The sequence below is a fragment of the Caloenas nicobarica genome, chromosome 2 (assembly GCF_036013445.1).
Source record: "Caloenas nicobarica isolate bCalNic1 chromosome 2, bCalNic1.hap1, whole genome shotgun sequence".
Classification (NCBI taxonomy): domain Eukaryota; kingdom Metazoa; phylum Chordata; class Aves; order Columbiformes; family Columbidae; genus Caloenas; species Caloenas nicobarica.
The window spans coordinates 55,013,158-55,034,808 of NC_088246.1; the positions used below are offsets into that span (position 1 = coordinate 55,013,158).

The 21,651-nt window shown below is 54.6% G+C and overlaps 1 protein-coding gene across 2 annotated transcripts in view; it reads right to left on the minus strand.

The window, feature by feature from the left end:
- Window positions 1–21,651, minus strand: part of AMPH (amphiphysin) — a 143,028-nt gene that overhangs the window by 70,440 nt on the left and 50,937 nt on the right. For both annotated transcript variants that reach the window (XM_065628583.1, XM_065628582.1), the window contains exon 2: window positions 19,892–19,972. In XM_065628583.1, the coding sequence (XP_065484655.1) occupies window positions 19,892–19,972 (81 nt within the window). The remainder of the gene's footprint in view (window positions 1–19,891; window positions 19,973–21,651) is intronic.

The following is a 21,651-nucleotide window of genomic DNA, read 5'->3' on the forward strand; positions in this document are numbered from 1 at the left end:
GGGGAAGCCCACAGGTGAGTGCTGGGGGTGGCAGAGCCCGCGGGCGGGTGGCCAAGCTGAGGAAAGCCGCATCACCTGCCTTGGGGTGGCTCTGTTTGCTTTGTCAGCAGCAGTGACCACCCAGGCTGCTGTGGAGAGCCCACGGGATCAGCCCCAGCAGGGACCAGCCGCCTGCGCCGAGGCCATTCTGGAGCCGGCCCAGGACACCGTGGCCGATGACATGTCCCCTTGGCTCGACACCACGGATTGTGGGGACAGTGTGCCCCATGTCTCCGACAGCCCCGGCTTGGCGGCCTTCCTCAGTGAGCTCCCCGACCTCTCTGAGTACGTGGCAGAGGGCGGCTGCGCAAAGCAGCCAGAGGTGGCAGTGGGGCTGAGGGACAGCGAGGACAACATCCCCGATGTCCCTGGCACCCCAAACCCACCACCTGCCTCAACAAGCTCCCCAACCTCTCCGAGTACAGGGCAGAGGACACCAGCCCCAGAGAGCGAGGGGCGGTGGAGGGGCTGGAAGATGGCGATGTCACCAGCCATGTCCCCAGGTCTCCCAGCTTCCTCAGCCAGCTCCTGGACCTCTCCGAGTATGTGCCTGAGGGTGGCTGCCCCAAGGACTGAGTGGTGGCCATGGGTCTGGGAGACGGCAAGGACACCGTCCCTGATGGCCTTCATTTCCCCAACAGCCTCAGGGAGCTCGATGGGTTCTGGGAGTACGCAGCTGAGAGCACCCAGGACCAAGTGGCACCGGCACCGCTCGGGGACAGCGAGGACACTGGCTTCACCACCGATAGCCCCAGCATGACCACCGAGGTCCTCAATGAGCTCCCCGACTTTTCCAAGTATGTTGCAGAGAGCAACTGTCCCAAGGAGCCAATGGAGGTGGGGGGTGGGGACTGAGGGATGGTGGGGACACCATCCCCGATGTCCCCAACATCTCCCACTTGACCACCTCCCTCAACAAGCTCCCCCACCTCTCGGTGTACAGGGCAGAGGGCGGCTGCACAGAGGAGCAGGTGGCAGTGGAGATGCTCCTCAATGAGTACGCCACCTTCCCCGACGGCCCTGACAGCCTGGCCAGCAGCACCCCTGCCACTGAAGTCCCTGACTTCTGGGAGTACGGGCCGGGGGTTGAGTGCCCTGAAGAACGCCTGGCAGCCGCCATGCTGGGGGACACCGACCCCTTCTGGGGGGTGGCGGCTCCCCCCTCGCCGGCTCCTCATGGGACACAAGGCACTGGGGCAACAGACCTGGCCCCGTGGCCGCAGATGAGTCCCATGGAGACTCCTGAGCAGAGGTCTCCAGAGAGTCCCAAGGAGCCTTCAGAGGACTGTCCCCTGGCCAGTCCCTGGAGCGACCCCTTGACGGACTCTCTGCAGAGGCCTCTGCTCAGCCCCCTGGCCAGCCCACCGCCTGCCCACGAGCCTCACCGGCCCTCCATGGACCAACTAATGGAGGAGATGCAGCGCAGGCAGTCCCGGGTGCTGCTCACCCGCTTGCCCCTGCCACCGGGCACCATCTCCTGCCGGGTGCCGCCAGGACCGGGAGACGCGAGGGCCATCAATACCAAGCGCCCCATGCCAGCCACAGCTCCCAAGGGCCATGAGACCTCTCTGCACTACAACATACCACCAAAGCGGAGAAGAACATGACCAGGTGGCCCAACCAACATGGGAGACTCTCTGCCCACCACAAAAGCGCTGGCCCCGGGCCTGCCAAGCGCCAGTTCTACCACCATCACCTGGCGACCCTGCCGGCCCCAACCCTGGAGAAGAGGCCACGGCCCTGCCCGGCACCTCGCGGTACCCAGAGGAACCACCACCATCCTCCACCCTGGTACCAACAGCCCTGGGACCACCACCTCTACCCCACCCTGCTGCTGACAGCCCCACCACCGGCATCCCCACCACCTGCTGGATCCGGCATCCCCACCCGGGGATGAGGATGCACCCACCAGGGGACACACTTTCTGAACACCAAGGGATCCAAACCCCAGCAGCCGAGCTGGCTGTGCCTCTGCCCACGGGGCCAAACTCACCACAGGGGCTGTGGCAGCAGCTGCCCGGGCCCCTCAGCTGCTGCACATCCCGCCGACTCCCCGCCATCCCTCGGGCACCGAGGCCTCACGGCTGCACCCACTGCACTGAGGAGCAGGAGGACTTGGTGCCCATCGCGCCCCAGCAGCGGCTCCAGCAGCAGTGCCTGAAGAAACTGGCCCAGGAGGAGCAGGAGCAGGTGGCCCTGGAGATGACACTGGGCAGCTGCAGGTTTTTGTGCAGAGCTGGATGGACGTGGAAATAGCGACCTGTAAGGCCATCCATAACCCACCGCTCCAGCACCGTCCACGTGGCACCCACACCCAGAGGAGGTGTGGAAGCAGAGACCTGCACCCACCCACCCTCTCCAGCCCCAGGCGCTCCCGGATCCCACCTTCTTGCTTCATTAAACCAGTCGGGTGTTGGCTTTGCAGCGCCTCTGCCTGCAGTCTTTTGTGCGGTGGCAGGGGGTGAACACGGCCCCTGCCCACCCTGAGCGTGGCTGAGCTGGGCTGGGAACGGACACGGAGAGAGGATGGGGACAGAGGACATCGCTCCCGGGAATGGTCACCCAGGGAGAAACCACAGCGATTGGTACCAGTGCTGGCCTCCAGCACTGCCCCAGCACCGGTGTCACAGGCCCTCAGCTGCTGTCATGGAACATTCTCACCCATTCCATGCCAACTGAGGAGAGAGGCCAGAGCACAAAGTAGAGAATTACAAGGGCAAGCACTTTTTCACGTGCAGGCTGTGCCCCAGCCCAACTGAGACATCCCAAACGGGGCTTTACGGGGGGCTCTGATGCCCTTCAGTCCTTCAGGTACAAGAAGACTTCAATAATCACCAACACTCACACTACCCCCATCACAGAACACTTTAAGAGTGATTCCAGCAAAGTGCAGTACGCACCTGTTATTAGTTTAATAAATGTACAAATGGTCTCATGTGGTGTGCTAGTTGACCTGGCCTAATCTGCTTGTACTACTCAAGACAGTTGTAGTAGTTACCTCCGCACTCACTCCTCCCTACCCCATTCCTGGCCCCAAGTCACCTTCACATCTGGATTTAGCATCATGCAGTTCCTGCAGAGTTCTTGACTGCTTATTACTGCCTCTCTGTACAGCAAAGGAGGAGGAAATACAAAGGAAGAAATGCCAAGATCCTCTGTAGCCCTTAGCAAGACTTTCAGCTGAAAATCACCGTTACTGAAAATTTTCGGTAAAGCACAGAAGAAACAAACACTTGAGACACAATTTTACTTAAAAAGATTTGCTTTTCTCTTTCATCTCTCTTTTTTTTAATTCCGCTCTGAATTTTTAGCTAAAAAAAAATGCCAAAAAACCTCTCTTCATAGCAATGCTCCAGCTGCTCTTTCTGCATGCAATAAGAACCTCACAGATGAACCTTATTTCTAGTAAGAGTTACTGGCTGTGCAAACAGCTGGGATATTGACATCAAGGATAAGCAGCAACATAAGGACAATCAAGAAGAACAAAATGCTCTGTTGATATTCCAGTGTACTTGCAGAAGAGAAAGGGGAAGAAAAGGGAAAAATATAACATCTCTGCAGAGTTTCAAAGCTTCTGAGTGCTTCTTCAGGCCTACTAAATCCCACCAACTTCCTGACTTCAAGAAATCTGAGGGAGGAACCACCCTCCTCAGAGAAACAGGTTCTTTTACTTCTCATTATGGTCATCTTTGGGGAAGAGCAAACATGTACAAATCCCAGTGGCTCCTGAAATCTCCCTCTCTTTGACACTGAGAGAGGAAACCAAAGGCTAAGTGACCACAAGATACAAAAGAGTTAATAAGCATCCCAGCAGCCAGGATACAGCGTTTGTGTTTACATGGGAAGGACATAAGTGCATGTGGCAGACAGGGCTGATTCAGGGCAGAAATTGCAAACACCGACACGAGACAGTTTTGACATTGTGTAAAATGCATGGGAGTGGAATCATAGAATCATTTTGGTTGGCAGAGACCTTCAAGATCATCGAGTCCAACCGTTAACCCAACCCTGGCACTAACTGATGTCCCTAAGAACCTCATCTCTGCATCTGTTCAGCTCCTCCAGGGATGGTGACTCCACCACTGCCCCGGGCAGCCTGTTCCAATGCCCAACAACCCTTTCCAGGAAGAAATTTTTCCCAAGATCCAACCCCAACCTCCCCTGGCGTAACTTCAGGCTGTTTCCTCTTGTCCTATCACTCGTTACTCACATTTTCCCTCCTTCCCACCGCTGCCCAGCGTGGGCTTGCCCACAACCCCAGCTCTCCACTTAAACTCCGCTGAAATGCATTCAACTGCAGCTGGGAGATGAGAATAAGAAAAGACAAGAGGCACTTGGAGGACAGAGATATGATGGCAAAACGCTCAAAGAGAAAAGATATTTCCATGCCAGTTTGTCAGTATTTCCCACACGGAGAAATATACATCCCGCCACATCCGTTCCGTTGTCATGGAAAGACCAAAGACTTCAACTGCTTTGCTTGCCACTAAAGGCCTCAGGATAAATTTTGATGTGTTTCTAAGAAAACTGTAACGGAAAACATCCTCTCTGACCTGTTGTTAAGGTCAGGGGCTCATCCTCAGCCTCACCTGAGCCCCATGGCGGGTACTGAGAGACACAGAGGGCTCTCTCTCAGTTGAAGTCCCCAATATCAGCTTTGTTGCTAAAGCTTCCCATCAGAAGTACCTGTAACATTTATTTTCTGATCCTACTTATTCCATTTCTCAGTAAACTGGCCTAGAAAAAGGAAAGGTCTGCTTCTAGGAAAATAGTGGCTATATGGGAACATTTATTGACATGTTAACATCACTGTAACGGTATAGCCCATTAAAATAATTTTCTCTACATAAACAAAGCCTATGGCAATATCAAGACACCTGTGACAGTGTTATGATTATGTAAGGTTGATGTGGATTTTCCAGAGAGTTTTATTAAAAAAAAGATCTTCACAGCATCTCTCCTCATTAAAAAAAATTGATAGAGGCATGGAAAGAAAGCAAAACTAGAAAATACCCCACGGAGACGCTGACATGAATTCTGCTACTGCTAAAAGGAAGCACAGGGGTTAGAGAGGAAAGTGCTTTATGTGAGTCAAGCAAACACGGGTGTAATACATGGAGTAAGGACTAAAAGAGGATGCTCATAAACTTATCGGGTTTTTTTTCTTTTTATTTCAGAGCTACTGGCTTTCTCACTCTTATCTTCTGATGGCAGGGTCACAAACAATTAAAAAAAAAACCCCAAAACCAGGCAGGTAAGATAGTAAGGAGAAAGACACCTGAGGAATCCAGCTTTCTCTGTACTCAAAACAAGCTCCCTCCAGCTGCATCAGTCACAGCCCCAGACTGGTTCGAGTGTATTAGTTCTATGGAAAGGACAAAAAGGGGAAAAACAGAACAAAACAAAAAATCTGCTTCATCCTGCTGTGAAGGAACAAGAGGAAGCAAGGCTCTCATTCAAGTCACATTTACACAGCTGTGGAAAACCTTCCAGAAAATTCTGTAAGGTAGAGGTATGATCTCCACTCTCTCCTCCCTTCTCCTCAGGGGCCAATATCCCTTCAGCCCCGCTGGACGTGCCCAGCTCCAGAGCAGCGGTGACACCACAGCACAGGTGACATCACCCAGGCTCCCAAGGCCTCTGTGATGTCACTGTGCATTGCCATGACGACCCCACGCTGTCCCCAAGGCCATCTGGCAGCTGACAGTCAACCTGTCTGGCCGGATTTCCCAGCGCTCTCCAGTCTCGGTCACTGTGAGAAGCAGCAGACAGAGCCAAGCTCATCCAACCTCATCCCTATCGATCCTTATCCATCCTTGTCCGTCCTCAACCTCATCCGTCTTCAACCTCATCCATCCTCCTCGTCGTCCGTCCTCCTCCTCCTCCTCGTCCTTGTCTGTCCTCCTCCTCGTTGTCGCCCATCCTGTTCCTCGTCGTCATCCGTCCTCCACCCTCATTCTCATCCAGTTTGACCGCCGTGGCTGAGACAGGTGACTGATCAGGACCTGAAACCTGGGGAGGTTTCAGAGCTTCCCTGCCACAGTTTAGCACCAATGATGGGCTCCATTGGGTGTGATGGGACATTCATCACTGGGCTGGAAGCACTTTGGACAGCAGGACAAATTCTGTCAGGCTGCTCTTTATGAGGAGCCAGAACCTCTGTGGTGGCAATCCTTGCCCTGTCTTCCCCGCTTGCAGGAAAAGCAGCATGTGGGGTGCACAGGGCAAATGACCATGTGGGTCTGAGGGAAACACGAGCCAATTAGCCCCTAGATACTCCTCCTGATGGAAAAAAAATCAGGATAGAAAAACTGTAGGTGATGAAAAGGTGACACCTGTCCTTCTCGGCCCTCTTCACTCCAACAAATTGGGGGGAAGGAATCCACCCCCTCCCTCCCCCGGAAAAAAAAAAAAAAAAAAATCACACTTGGGATGGGAAATCGTGGGGACAGGAGACCGTCAGGAGGGGAAACCATCACGGGGCTGAGAAATCATTACTGGGAAACCATCGTCAGGAGGGGAAACCATCATTTAGCGCAGGCCAGGCCAGGCCTTCAGCAGCAGGATGGGAAATCACTGAGATGGGAAGTTGTAGTATGAAAACTCAACCCCTCACATTGCTGTGCTTCCCCCAACAGAGAGGATCCCTCTCCAGCCGATGGCATCGCAGGCACCAGCCATGAGCTTCGCCATCCCCACCATGGCACCACTGGTCCCTGCCTCTGTCCCAGGGCTGATGGCATCCTCCCAGCCTGCCCAGTTCCACCCTGTCACATCCCAGATGGGACAGGGCAGTGTCTGGCAGGGGGTGCCAGGGGCCCTGGGACAGCTGCTGCAGCTCCCGCAAGGGGTACAGCTGTCCCAGGGGGTGCAGCCAGCCCAACTCCCCCAAGGGGTGCGGCTGCTGCACGGGGTCCAGCTCCCCCAAGTTGTGCGGCCAGTTGAGTTCCCCCAAGGGGTGCAGCTGGTCCATGTAGTGCAGCAGGTCCAGCTCCCCCAAGGGCTGCTGGGCCAAGAGGGAGGGCAGCTGGTGCACCTGTCCCAGGGGGTGCAGCTTTTCCAGCTCCCCCAAGGGGTGCAGCAGGTCCAGCTGCCCCAAGGGCTCCAGCTGCCCCCTGTCCCTGCTGCGTTTGCCCCATCTTACACCTGGGGACAGCAGCTCATGACGGGGACACAGGTGCCACACCAGCCCACGGGGCTGGGGCCAGGGGCCATGGGCCAGGGGCAGCCCCTGTACCCCACGGGCTTCTACCAGCTGCCCGTCCCTGCCCACCCTGGCCCCCCACCACGCCGGGGCCGCGCGGCTCAGCGGGTGCAGGGCCCCCCTGTGCCCCACACCGCCCAGGAGCCAGCAGAGGCCTCTGGCAAGGACGGGGTGGCCACAGAGCTCGGCGTCCCCACTGCCAGCCCCCACCGGCCTGCCCTGGCTGCACCTGCCAGCACAAGCACGGGGAAGCCCACAGGTGAGTGCTGGGGGTGGCAGAGCCCGCGGGCGGGTGGCCAAGCTGAGGAAAGCCGCATCACCTGCCTTGGGGTGGCTCTGTTTGCTTTGTCAGCAGCAGTGACCACCCAGGCTGCTGTGGAGAGCCCACGGGATCAGCCCCAGCAGGGACCAGCCGCCTGCGCCGAGGCCATTCTGGAGCCGGCCCAGGACACCGTGGCCGATGACATGTCCCCTTGGCTCGACACCACGGATTGTGGGGACAGTGTGCCCCATGTCTCCGACAGCCCCGGCTTGGCGGCCTTCCTCAGTGAGCTCCCCGACCTCTCTGAGTACGTGGCAGAGGGCGGCTGCGCAAAGCAGCCAGAGGTGGCAGTGGGGCTGAGGGACAGCGAGGACAACATCCCCGATGTCCCTGGCACCCCAAACCCACCACCTGCCTCAACAAGCTCCCCAACCTCTCCGAGTACAGGGCAGAGGACACCAGCCCCAGAGAGCGAGGGGCGGTGGAGGGGCTGGAAGATGGCGATGTCACCAGCCATGTCCCCAGGTCTCCCAGCTTCCTCAGCCAGCTCCTGGACCTCTCCGAGTATGTGCCTGAGGGTGGCTGCCCCAAGGACTGAGTGGTGGCCATGGGTCTGGGAGACGGCAAGGACACCGTCCCTGATGGCCTTCATTTCCCCAACAGCCTCAGGGAGCTCGATGGGTTCTGGGAGTACGCGGCTGAGAGCACCCAGGACCAAGTGGCACCGGCACCGCTCGGGGACAGCGAGGACACTGGCTTCACCACCGATAGCCCCAGCATGACCACCGAGGTCCTCAATGGGCTCCCCGACTTTTCCAAGTATGTTGCAGAGAGCAACTGTCCCAAGGAGCCAATGGAGGCGGGGGGCGGGGACCGAGGGATGGTGGGGACACCATCCCCGATGTCCCCAACATCCCCACTTGACCACCTCTCTCAACAAGCTCCCCCACCTCTCGGTGTACAGGGCAGAGGGCGGCTGCACAGAGGAGCAGGTGGCAGTGGAGATGCTCCTCAATGAGTACGCCACCTTCCCCGACGGCCCTGACAGCCTGGCCAGCAGCACCCCTGCCACTGAAGTCCCTGACTTCTGGGAGTACGGGCCGGGGGTTCAGTGCCCTGAAGAACGCCTGACAGCCGCCATGCTGGGGGACACCGACCCCTTCTGGGGGGTGGCGGCTCCCCCCTCGCCGGCTCCTCATGGGACACAAGGCACTGGGGCAACAGACCTGGCCCCGTGGCCGCAGATGAGTCCCATGGAGACTCCTGAGCAGAGGTCTCCAGAGAGTCCCAAGGAGCCTTCAGAGGACTGTCCCCTGGCCAGTCCCTGGAGCGACCCCTTGACGGACTCTCTGCAGAGGCCTCTGCTCAGCCCCCTGGCCAGCCCACCGCCTGCCCACGAGCCTCACCGGCCCTCCATGGACCAACTAATGGAGGAGATGCAGCGCAGGCAGTCCCGGGTGCTGCTCACCCGCTTGCCCCTGCCACCGGGCACCATCTCCTGCCGGGTGCCGCCAGGACCGGGAGACGCGAGGGCCATCAATACCAAGCGCCCCATGCCAGCCACAGCTCCCAAGGGCCATGAGACCTCTCTGCACTACAACATACCACCAAAGCGGAGAAGAACATGACCAGGTGGCCCAACCAACATGGGAGACTCTCTGCCCACCACAAAAGCGCTGGCCCCGGGCCTGCCAAGCGCCAGTTCTACCACCATCACCTGGCGACCCTGCCGGCCCCAACCCTGGAGAAGAGGCCACGGCCCTGCCCGGCACCTCGCGGTACCCAGAGGAACCACCACCATCCTCCACCCTGGTACCAACAGCCCTGGGACCACCACCTCTACCCCACCCTGCTGCTGACAGCCCCACCACCGGCATCCCCACCACCTGCTGGATCCGGCATCCCCACCCGGGGATGAGGATGCACCCACCAGGGGACACACTTTCTGAACACCAAGGGATCCAAACCCCAGCAGCCGAGCTGGCTGTGCCTCTGCCCACGGGGCCAAACTCACCACAGGGGCTGTGGCAGCAGCTGCCCGGGCCCCTCAGCTGCTGCACATCCCGCCGACTCCCCGCCATCCCTCGGGCACCGAGGCCTCACGGCTGCACCCACCGCACTGAGGAGCAGGAGGACTTGGTGCCCATCGCGCCCCAGCAGCGGCTCCAGCAGCAGTGCCTGAAGAAACTGGCCCAGGAGGAGCAGGAGCAGGTGGCCCTGGAGATGACACTGGGCAGCTGCAGGTTTTTGTGCAGAGCTGGATGGACGTGGAAATAGCGACCTGTAAGGCCATCCATAACCCACCGCTCCAGCACCGTCCACCCACACCCAGAGGAGATGTGGAAGCAGAGACCTGCACCCACCCACCCTCTCCAGCCCCAGGCGCTCCCGGATCCCACCTTCTTGCTTCATTAAACCAGTCGGGTGTTGGCTTTGCAGCACCTCTGCCTGCAGTCATTCGTGCGGTGGCAGGGGGTGAACACAGCCCCTGCCCACCCTGAGCGTGGCTGAGCTGGGCTGGGAACGGACACGGAGAGAGGATGGGGACAGAGGACATCGCTCCCGGGAATGGTCACCCAGGGAGAAACCACAGCAATTGGTACCAGTGCTGGCCTCCAGCACTGCCCCAGCACTGGTGTCACAGGCCCTCAGCTGCTGTCATGGAACATTCTCACCCATTCCATGCCAACTGAGGAGAGAGGCCAGAGCGCAAAGTAGAGAATTACAAGGGCAAGCACTTTTTCACGTGCAGGCTGTGCCCCAGCCCAACTGAGACATCCCAAACGGGGCTTTACGGGGGGCTCTGATGCCCTTCAGTCCTTCAGGTACAAGAAGACTTCAATAATCACCAACACTCACACTACCCACATCACAGAACACTTTAAGAGTGATTCCAGCAAAGTGCAGTACGCACCTGTTATTAGTTTAATAAATGTACAAATGGTCTCATGTGGTGTGCTAGTTGACCTGGCCTAATCTGCTTGTACTACTCAAGACAGTTGTAGTAGTTACCTCCGCACTCACTCCTCCCTACCCCATTCCTGGCCCCAAGTCACGTTCACATCTGGATTTAGCATCATGCAGTTCCTGCAGAGTTCCTGACTGCTTATTACTGCCTCTCTGTACAGCAAAGGAGGAGGAAATACAAAGGAAGAAATGCCAAGATCCTCTGTAGCCCTTAGCAAGACTTTCAGCTGAAAATCACCGTTACTGAAAATTTTCGGTAAAGCACAGAAGAAACAAACACTTGAGACACAATTTTACTTAAAAAGATTTGCTTTTCTCTTTCATTTCTCTTTTTTTTAATTCCGCTCTGAATTTTTAGCTAAAAAAAATGCCAAAAAACCTCTCTTCATGGCAATGCTCCAGCTGCTCTTTCTGCATGCAATAAGAACCTCACAGATGAACCTTATTTCTAGTAAGAGTTACTGGCTGTGCAAACAGCTGGGATATTGACATCAAGGATAAGCAGCAACATAAGGGCAATCAAGAAGAACAAAATGCTCTGTTGATATTCCAGTGTACTTGCAGAAGAGAAAGGGGAAGAAAAGGGAAAAATATAACATCTCTGCAGAGTTTCAAAGCTTCTGAGTGCTTCTTCAGGCCTACTAAATCCCACCAACTTCCTGACTTCAAGAAATCTGAGGGAGGAACCACCCTCCTCAGAGAAACAGGTTCTTTTACTTCTCATTATGGTCATCTTTGGGGAAGAGCAAACATGTACAAATCCCAGTGGCTCCTGAAATCTCCCTCTCTTTGACACTGAGAGAGGAAACCAAAGGCTAAGTGACCACAAGATACAAAAGAGTTAATAAGCATCCCAGCAGCCAGGATACAGCGTTTGTGTTTACATGGGAAGGACATAAGTGCATGTGGCAGACAGGGCTGATTCAGGGCAGAAATTGCAAACACCGACACGAGACAGTTTTGACATTGTGTAAAATGCATGGGAGTGGAATCATAGAATCATTTTGGTTGGCAGAGACCTTCAAGATCATCGAGTCCAACCGTTAACCCAACCCTGGCACTAACTGATGTCCCTAAGAATCTCATCTCCGCATCTGTTCAGCTCCTCCAGGGATGGTGACTCCACCACTGCCCCGGGCAGCCTGTTCCAATGCCCAACAACCCTTTCCAGGAAGAAATTTTTCCCAAGATCCAACCCCAACCTCCCCTGGCGTAACTTGAGGCTGTTTCCTCTTGTCCTATCACTCGTTACTCACATTTTCCCTCCTTCCCACCGCTGCCCAGCATGGGCTTGCCCACAACCCCAGCTCTCCACTTAAACTCCGCTGAAATGCATTCAACTGCAGCTGGGAGATGAGAATAAGAAAAGACAAGAGGCACTTGGAGGACAGAGATAGGATGGCAAACCGCTCAAAGAGAAAAGATATTTCCATGCCAGTTTGTCAGTATTTCCCACACGGAGAAATATACATCCCGCCACATCCGTTCCGTTGTCATGGAAAGACCAAAGACTTCAACTGCTTTGCTTGCCACTAAAGGCCTCAGGATAAATTTTGATGTGTTTCTAAGAAAACTGTAACGGAAAACATCCTCTCTGACCTGTTGTTAAGGTCAGGGGCTCATCCTCAGCCTCACCTGAGCCCCATGCCGGGTACTGAGAGACACAGAGGGCTCTCTCTCAGTTGAAGTCCCCAATATCAGCTTTGTTGCTAAAGCTTCCCATCAGAAGTACCTGTAACATTTATTTTCTGATCCTACTTATTCCATTTCTCAGTAAACTGGCCTAGAAAAAGGAAAGGTCTGCTTCTAGGAGAATAGTGGCTATATGGGAACATTTATTGACATGTTAACATCACTGTAACGGTATAGCCCATTAAAATAATTTTCTCTACATAAACAAAGCCTATAGCAATATCAAGACACCTGTGACAGTGTTATGATTATGTAAGATTGATGTGGATTTTCCAGAGAGTTTTATAAAAAAAAAAATCTTCACAGCAAATATACTCATTAAAAAAATTGATAGAGGCATGGAAAGAAAGGAAAACTAGAAAATACCCCAAGGAGACGCTGACATGAATTCTGCTACTGCTAAAAGGAAGCACAGGGGTTAGAGAGGAAAGTGCTTTATGTGAGTCAAGCAAACACGGGTGTAATACATGGAGTAAGGACTAAAAGAGGATGCTCATAAACTTATCGTTTTTTTTTTCTTTTTATTTCAGAGTTACTGGCTCTCTCACTCATATCTTCTGATGGCAGGGTCACAAACAATTGAAAAAAAAAAAACAGGCAGGTAAGATAGTAAGGAGAAAGACACCTGAGGAATCCAGCTTTCTCTGTACTCAAAACAAGCTCCCTCCAGCTGCATCAGTCACAGCCCCAGACTGGTTCGAGTGTATTAGTTCTATGGAAAGGACAAAAAGGGGAAAAACAAAACAAAACAAAAAATCTGCTTCATCCTGCTGTGAAGGAACAAGAAGAAGCAAGGCTCTCATTTAAGTCACATTTACACAGCTGTGGAAAACCTTCCAGAAAATTCTGTAAGGTAGAGGTATGATCTCCACTCTCTCCTCCCTTCTCCTCAGGGGCCAATATTCCTTCAGCCCCGCTGGACGTGCCCAGCTCCAGAGCAGCGGTGACACCACCCAGGCTCCCAAGGCCTCTGTGATGTCACTGTGCCTTGCCATGACGACCCCACGCTGTCCCCAAGGCCATCTGGCAGCTGACAGTCAACCTGTCTGGCCGGATTTCCCAGTGCTCTCCAGTCTCGGTCACTGTGAGAAGCAGCAGACAGAGCCAAGCTCATCCAACCTCATCCCCATCGATCCTTATCCATCCTTGTCCGTCCTCAACCTCATCCATCCTCGACCTCATCCATCCTCCTTCTCCTCCTCGTCCATACTCCTCGTCGCCCGTCAACCTCCTCGTCCATCCTCCTCGTCGTCCGTCCTCCTCCTCCTTGTCGTCTGTCCTCCTCCTCCTCCTTCTCCTGCGTCCTCATCCTCCTCGTCGTCCGTCCTCTTCCTCGTCGTCATCCATCCTCCACCCTCATTCTCATCCAGTTTGACCGCCGTGGCTGAGACAGGTGACTGATCAGGACCTGAAACCTGGGGAGGTTTCAGAGCTTCCCTGCCACAGTTTAGCACCAATGATGGGCTCCATTGGGTGTGATGGGACATTCATCACTGGGCTGGAAGCACTTTGGACAGCAGGACAAATTCTGTCAGGCTGCTCTTTATGAGGAGCCAGAACCTCTGTGGTGGCAATCCTTGCCCTGTCTTTCCCGCTTGCAGGAAAAGCAGCATGTGGGGTGCACAGGGCAAATGACCATGTGGGTCTGAGGGAAACACGAGCCAATTAGCCCCTAGATACTCCTCCTGATGGAAAAAAAATCAGGATAGAAAAACTGTAGGTGATGAAAAGGTGACACCTGTCCTTCTTGACCCTATTCACTCCAACAAATTGGGGGGAAGGAATCCACCCCCTCCCTCCCCCGGAAAAAAAAAAAAAAAATCACACTTGGGATGGGAAATTGTGGGGACAGGAGACCGTCAGGAGGGGAAACCATCACGGGGCTGAGAAATCATTACTGGGAAACCATCGTCAGGAGGGGAAACCATCATTTAGCGCAGGCCAGGCCAGGCCTTCAGCAGCAGGATGGGAAATCACTGAGATGGGAAGTTGTAGTATGAAAACTCAACCCCTCACATTGCTGTGCTTCCCCCAACAGAGAGGATCCCTCTCCAGCCGATGGCATCGCAGGCACCAGCCATGAGCTTCGCCATCCCCACCATGGCACCACTGGTCCCTGCCTCTGTCCCAGGGCTGATGGCATCCTCCCAGCCTGCCCAGTTCCACCCTGTCACATCCCAGATGGGACAGGGCAGTGTCTGGCAGGGGGTGCCAGGGGCCCTGGGACAGCTGCTGCAGCTCCCGCAAGGGGTACAGCTGTCCCAGGGGGTGCAGCCAGCCCAACTCCCCCAAGGGGTGCGGCTGCTGCACGGGGTCCAGCTCCCCCAAGTTGTGCGGCCAGTTGAGTTCCCCCAAGGGGTGCAGCTGGTCCATGTAGTGCAGCAGGTCCAGCTCCCCCAAGGGCTGCTGGGCCAAGAGGGAGGGCAGCTGGTGCACCTGTCCCAGGGGGTGCAGCTTTTCCAGCTCCCCCAAGGGGTGCAGCAGGTCCAGCTGCCCCAAGGGCTCCAGCTGCCCCCTGTCCCTGCTGCTTTTGCCCCATCTTACACCTGGGGACAGCAGCTCATGACGGGGACACAGGTGCCACACCAGCCCACGGGGCTGGGGCCAGGGGCCATGGGCCAGGGGCAGCCCCTGTACCCCACGGGCTTCTACCAGCTGCCCGTCCCTGCCCACCCTGGCCCCCCACCACGCCGGGGCCGCGCGGCTCAGCGGGTGCAGGGCCCCCCTGTGCCCCACACCGCCCAGGAGCCAGCAGAGGCCTCTGGCAAGGACGGGGTGGCCACAGAGCTCGGCGTCCCCACTGCCAGCCCCCACCGGCCTGCCCTGGCTGCACCTGCCAGCACAAGCACGGGGAAGCCCACAGGTGAGTGCTGGGGGTGGCAGAGCCCGCGGGCGGGTGGCCAAGCTGAGGAAAGCCGCATCACCTGCCTTGGGGTGGCTCTGTTTGCTTTGTCAGCAGCAGTGACCACCCAGGCTGCTGTGGAGAGCCCACGGGATCAGCCCCAGCAGGGACCAGCCGCCTGCGCCGAGGCCATTCTGGAGCCGGCCCAGGACACCGTGGCCGATGACATGTCCCCTTGGCTCGACACCACGGATTGTGGGGACAGTGTGCCCCATGTCTCCGACAGCCCCGGCTTGGCGGCCTTCCTCAGTGAGCTCCCCGACCTCTCTGAGTACGTGGCAGAGGGCGGCTGCGCAAAGCAGCCAGAGGTGGCAGTGGGGCTGAGGGACAGCGAGGACAACATCCCCGATGTCCCTGGCACCCCAAACCCACCACCTGCCTCAACAAGCTCCCCAACCTCTCCGAGTACAGGGCAGAGGACACCAGCCCCAGAGAGCGAGGGGCGGTGGAGGGGCTGGAAGACGGCGATGTCACCAGCCATGTCCCCAGGTCTCCCAGCTTCCTCAGCCAGCTCCTGGACCTCTCCGAGTATGTGCCTGAGGGTGGCTGCCCCAAGGACTGAGTGGTGGCCATGGGTCTGGGAGACGGCAAGGACACCGTCCCTGATGGCCTTCATTTCCCCAACAGCCTCAGGGAGCTCGATGGGTTCTGGGAGTACGCGGCTGAGAGCACCCAGGACCAAGTGGCACCGGCACCGCTCGGGGACAGCGAGGACACTGGCTTCACCACCGATAGCCCCAGCATGACCACCGAGGTCCTCAATGGGCTCCCCGACTTTTCCAAGTATGTTGCAGAGAGCAACTGTCCCAAGGAGCCAATGGAGGTGGGGGGCGGGGACTGAGGGATGGTGGGGACACCATCCCCGATGTCCCCAACATCTCCCACTTGACCACCTCCCTCAACAAGCTCCCCCACCTCTCGGTGTACAGGGCAGAGGGCGGCTGCACAGAGGAGCAGGTGGCAGTGGAGATGCTCCTCAATGAGTACGCCACCTTCCCCGACGGCCCTGACAGCCTGGCCAGCAGCACCCCTGCCACTGAAGTCCCTGACTTCTGGGAGTACGGGCCGGGGGTTGAGTGCCCTGAAGAACGCCTGGCAGCCGCCATGCTGGGGGACACCGACCCCTTCTGGGGGGTGGCGGCTCCCCCCTCGCCGGCTCCTCATGGGACACAAGGCACTGGGGCAACAGACCTGGCCCCGTGGCCGCAGATGAGTCCCATGGAGACTCCTGAGCAGAGGTCTCCAGAGAGTCCCAAGGAGCCTTCAGAGGACTGTCCCCTGGCCAGTCCCTGGAGCGACCCCTTGACGGACCCTCTGCAGAGGCCTCTGCTCAGCCCCCTGGCCAGCCCACCGCCTGCCCACGAGCCTCACCGGCCCTCCATGGACCAACTAATGGAGGAGATGCAGCGCAGGCAGTCCCGGGTGCTGCTCACCCGCTTGCCCCTGCCACCGGGCACCATCTCCTGCCGGGTGCCGCCAGGACCGGGAGACGCGAGGGCCATCAATACCAAGCGCCCCATGCCAGCCACAGCTCCCAAGGGCCATGAGACCTCTCTGCACTACAACATACCACCAAAGCGGAGAAGAACATGACCAGGTGGCCCAACCAACATGGGAGACTCTCTGCCCACCACAAAAGCGCTGGCCCCGGGCCTGCCAAGCGCCAGTTCTACCACCATCACCTGGCGACCCTGCCGGCCCCAACCCTGGAGAAGAGGCCACGGCCCTGCCCGGCACCTCGCGGTACCCAGAGGAACCACCACCATCCTCCACCCTGGTACCAACAGCCCTGGGACCACCACCTCTACCCCACCCTGCTGCTGACAGCCCCACCACCGGCATCCCCACCACCTGCTGGATCCGGCATCCCCACCTGGGGATGAGGATGCACCCACCAGGGGACACACTTTCTGAACACCAAGGGATCCAAACCCCAGCAGCCGAGCTGGCTGTGCCTCTGCCCACGGGGCCAAACTCACCACAGGGGCTGTGGCAGCAGCTGCCCGGGCCCCTCAGCTGCTGCACATCCCGCCGACTCCCCGCCATCCCTCGGGCACCGAGGCCTCACGGCTGCACCCACCGCACTGAGGAGCAGGAGGACTTGGTGCCCATCGCGCCCCAGCAGCGGCTCCAGCAGCAGTGCCTGAAGAAACTGGCCCAGGAGGAGCAGGAGCAGGTGGCCCTGGAGATGACACTGGGCAGCTGCAGGTTTTTGTGCAGAGCTGGATGGACGTGGAAATAGCGACCTGTAAGGCCATCCATAACCCACCGCTCCAGCACCGTCCACGTGGCACCCACACCCAGAGGAGATGTGGAAGCAGAGACCTGCACCCACCCACCCTCTCCAGCCCCAGGCGCTCCCGGATCCCACCTTCTTGCTTCATTAAACCAGTCGGGTGTTGGCTTTGCAGCGCCTCTGCCTGCAGTCATTCGTGCGGTGGCAGGGGGTGAACACAGCCCCTGCCCACCCTGAGCGTGGCTGAGCTGGGCTGGGAACGGACACGGAGAGAGGATGGGGACAGAGGACATCGCTCCCGGGAATGGTCACCCAGGGAGAAACCACAGCGATTGGTACCAGTGCTGGCCTCCAGCACTGCCCCAGCACCGGTGTCACAGGCCCTCAGCTGCTGTCATGGAACATTCTCACCCATTCCATGCCAACTGAGGAGAGAGGCCAGAGCGCAAAGTAGAGAATTACAAGGGCAAGCACTTTTTCACGTGCAGGCTGTGCCCCAGCCCAACTGAGACATCCCAAACGGGGCTTTACGGGGGGCTCTGATGCCCTTCAGTCCTTCAGGTACAATATGACTTCACTAATCACCAACACTCACACTACCCCCATCACTGAGCATAGTCTGACCTGGCAAAGCAACTCTAGTTTTGCTGCATTTGTCTTTAAGGCTTTTGGCCCCAACAACAGCCAAGAAAATTTTAAGTCATAACTAACCTACATTCCCTCCTTGATCAGCACCTCTTTCTCCATCATTTCTTTGCTTTTCTTTAGTTCTTGGCGAGGACATACCAAGATTTTCCTCAAAGAGAGGAGAAAGAGCAGTTACAAGCCTGCAGAAAACCTGCCATCCACACATACGGTGCCTACACAGTAATGTGTAGGCCTGCAGTCACAGAGAATATTGAATTAAGGAACCGTTTTCCTGAAAAGGGAGAAATTAGGGATGAACCGAATACAACCACCACTTGTGGTTACTGTTGATAGCTAGGAAATGCAAAGAATGAAGAATTAACTCTGTTTCATCAGGGACACGGGGACAGTGAGAAAGCTGGTATGGTCTCCCACAAGCCTGTGACAAGCTGTGGGATGAGACGCCAAAGTTAGAGAGGGGGTGCTAGTGAGGACCCTCAGCTGGTGGCCCTGGGATGTGTTGGCCTCACTGGAGCACACCTGGAATCTTATGGGGATGAGCCAGGGGCTCCTGAGGTAACAGAGGCCAACAGGGAAACACTAGTGAAGTACCGTAAAGGAATTAAGGGATTGCCGATGGCTCACTGTGCTGCTTGTCCAGCCATCACACATTCTTGGAGCTTGGCAAGTCCAGACTGCTCTGGACAGAGCACAGGAGTTGTTAGGGACACATATGGCCTGCGTGATTTCAACACTGAGAAGTCTGCTTGCTGGCGTGTTCAATAACGGGCCTTTGCACAAGGTAGCAGGCCAGGCTTTGTGTTTAGCTTAGAATCATAGAATCATTTTGTTTGGAAGAGACCCTCAAGATCGTAGTGTCCAACCATAACCCAACCCTGGCACTAACCCGCATCCCTGAGAACCTCATCTCCGCGTCTGTTCAACCTCTCCAGGGATGGTGACTCCACCACTGCCCTGGGCAGCCTGTTCCAATGCCCAACAACCCTTTCCGGGAAGAAATCGTTCCCAACATCCAACCTAAATCTTCCCTGGTGCAACTTGAGGCTGTAGTTCTCTCACCCTCCAGTGCCTTTCTGTGTGAGCTCTAATTGATAGCTTACAAAGAAGACAGACACCTCTGTTCACACTTACGTAACAAGGCCACCTTCTTGGACACATTAATGCAGCTCATGGCAGGCATTAATTTGTACCAGAAAGCTACTAGATAATTAATTACAATTAATCACCTCGGAGCCAAAAAGTCTGTCCAACAAAGCAAGGAGTAATTGAGGTCAGAATTTAGGATTGCATTGGGAGCAGATCATAAACTCTTCAGGGCACCTTCATTTTCACATCTTGTGTTAACAACACTACGAGTAATTGAGTGCTGCTCCCCAGTAGTTCCATCATCTCTGCCAGCACAGCCCCCTCATACCTGCACCAACTGGTGGCCTAACAACACACAGAAGCCTGAAACTATTCATCTATGCACCTCACATAAAACTGGTATTATTATATACCACCGATGAAAGCAATCCACAAAATGGAACCAAGCAATATACATCTCCTCTTTGTAAGATGGCTACTACAAATCTGTATTTAGTCAGGACTGGGTTCTGTTCTCAACTACACTGTTGAAAATGTGCCGTCTCTCTGCTGATCCCAAGCGGTTCTAGCATAGAATCATAGAATGGTTTGGGTCGGAAAGGACCTTTAAAGATCATCTAGTCCAACCAACATGACGGTGTTATATATTTTATTACAATATGTCCTTTTATTCTGAGCGCATTTCTTAGCCCCCTGCATGCACAAATTCAAGTGTTGTTTCTGTTTGGAAACAAAATCTTATGACCCCCCAATCTTTTTACCTGTTACCCTGTAATGCCTTCTTCAAAATCAGCAAGTTCAAATATGCCACGTTATTCTTAAGATACAATTAAAGAAACTGCAAAAGCAACTGACCTCTTGCCGTTTGAAATTTTGAACGTATTCTTCAAACTGTTCATCTTTTGTTTCATCTGCTTTTCCTAGTTTCTGAAGTACCTGTATTGAAAAAAAGAAAAAAGAAAAAGGAATAACTTAATATTTATGTCACAAAACAAAAACACTGCTACTTTCGACACTTCCATTCTTGAAGTTAGGCTTAAATAGCATTTCATTTTTGTGGGTGTTGCACGCACTACTGTTTCCAAAGTTCACACAGACAACCATTTTGTCAAAATAAAAAAGGATAAACGCAGGAGTACGGTGTGTGTATATGTGTGTGGAAATACACTTCAAAGTATGGAGTCCTTTGGGTGTATGTGTTCTTTCTAATGAAGCAACATTTCTTTCAGCAAAGAATCCCAGGGTTTCAAAGCAAGGAAGAATAAGAAAAATTGCTGGCACTGCAAGTTGTCTTCCCTTTCAGCCAGAGAAAAGGAAAAAAAAAAAATCAAATTTCATTAAGTTTTTCTTATGTTTATGGCTCATTACATCTAACAGTGTTAACATTATCTGCATGATTTTCAACATAAAGTCACAGACAATAAAGAAGGGTAAGGCTGCATAGGAAATTATTACAGCTGATGCTTATTTAAAACTTCTATTGGTGTTCATATTTGCTCCCCTCGTTAATTCAGCAGTGCCTTGTCATCCACTAGATAATAAATATACTGCAGTTTGTCAGCAACAAGGGCTATTCATGCGATAGCAATCGCAAAAGTAATTTGACACAGTTACATTTTACACTGTATTTAACCACAATAAATGCATTCTATTATTAAATCCCAGCACTATCCATTCATTTCAATACGTAGCTGCAAATAGGCTTCACCCTTCTTGTTAAGCAACCCCCAAATCTTTATAGAGTACTATATGTGGGATGAATCATCTCACACAGTGATGTGAGGATTGCTCCCCCATGACAAACTGAGCAAACTTTCCATTTTCACAGGAAAAAAAAAACAACAACAACACAACAAAAGCCAGAAAAAAACAAAGCCAAACTAATGAAAAACAAACACAAAATAGAAACAGGAGCAATTAACTGATACTATGAATAAACATACAAACATCATCACCTATTCTTCTCAAAACAAAGGCTGCACAGCCCCAGTCCTTGCATATTCTTCCTCTGCCTGCCTGTCTGTTCCAACCCCAGCCAGCCCCAGACCACAAACCCAGACTGCACAAAGTGGGTGCGAGCATTGCCGCAGCAGTACCTGAGGGTCGATGACCGTGAAGGTGATGCGACTCTACCTGTGGACCTAGTGTGCAGAACTTCAAAGACATTTTAAAATACTCACAACAGAAAGAAAGACATCAGAGAGGAGAAAAAGACAAAGACCAGCCTTTTGCTGTGGATGGCTGTGTTGTAGGTTTTCAATCCCTCAGCTCGTTTGGGCATTTTGGGTTGCTTTTAAGCCTGCCAACTGCTCCAAAATACCTCACATGCTCTCATCACCAACCTCTTCATAAACTATTAAATACTACCACAGATGGTTCTACAGAGGAATAATTTCATTTAACATTTCAAATCATCACTTGCTCCTTGTCACCAACAAGCCAAACAGTCTGGCCCCGACTGCTGTACAACTTTGATCCACACCAGCAGCTCTCTGAAAATCCAACATCTCCTTTCCAAAGCAGTGGCTGCCAGGTAAAGCCACCTGACCACAGCAATGCATTCAAAATCACGTTCACAGGAACAACTATCAGGCATGTTAACTGTAGTCTGAGCG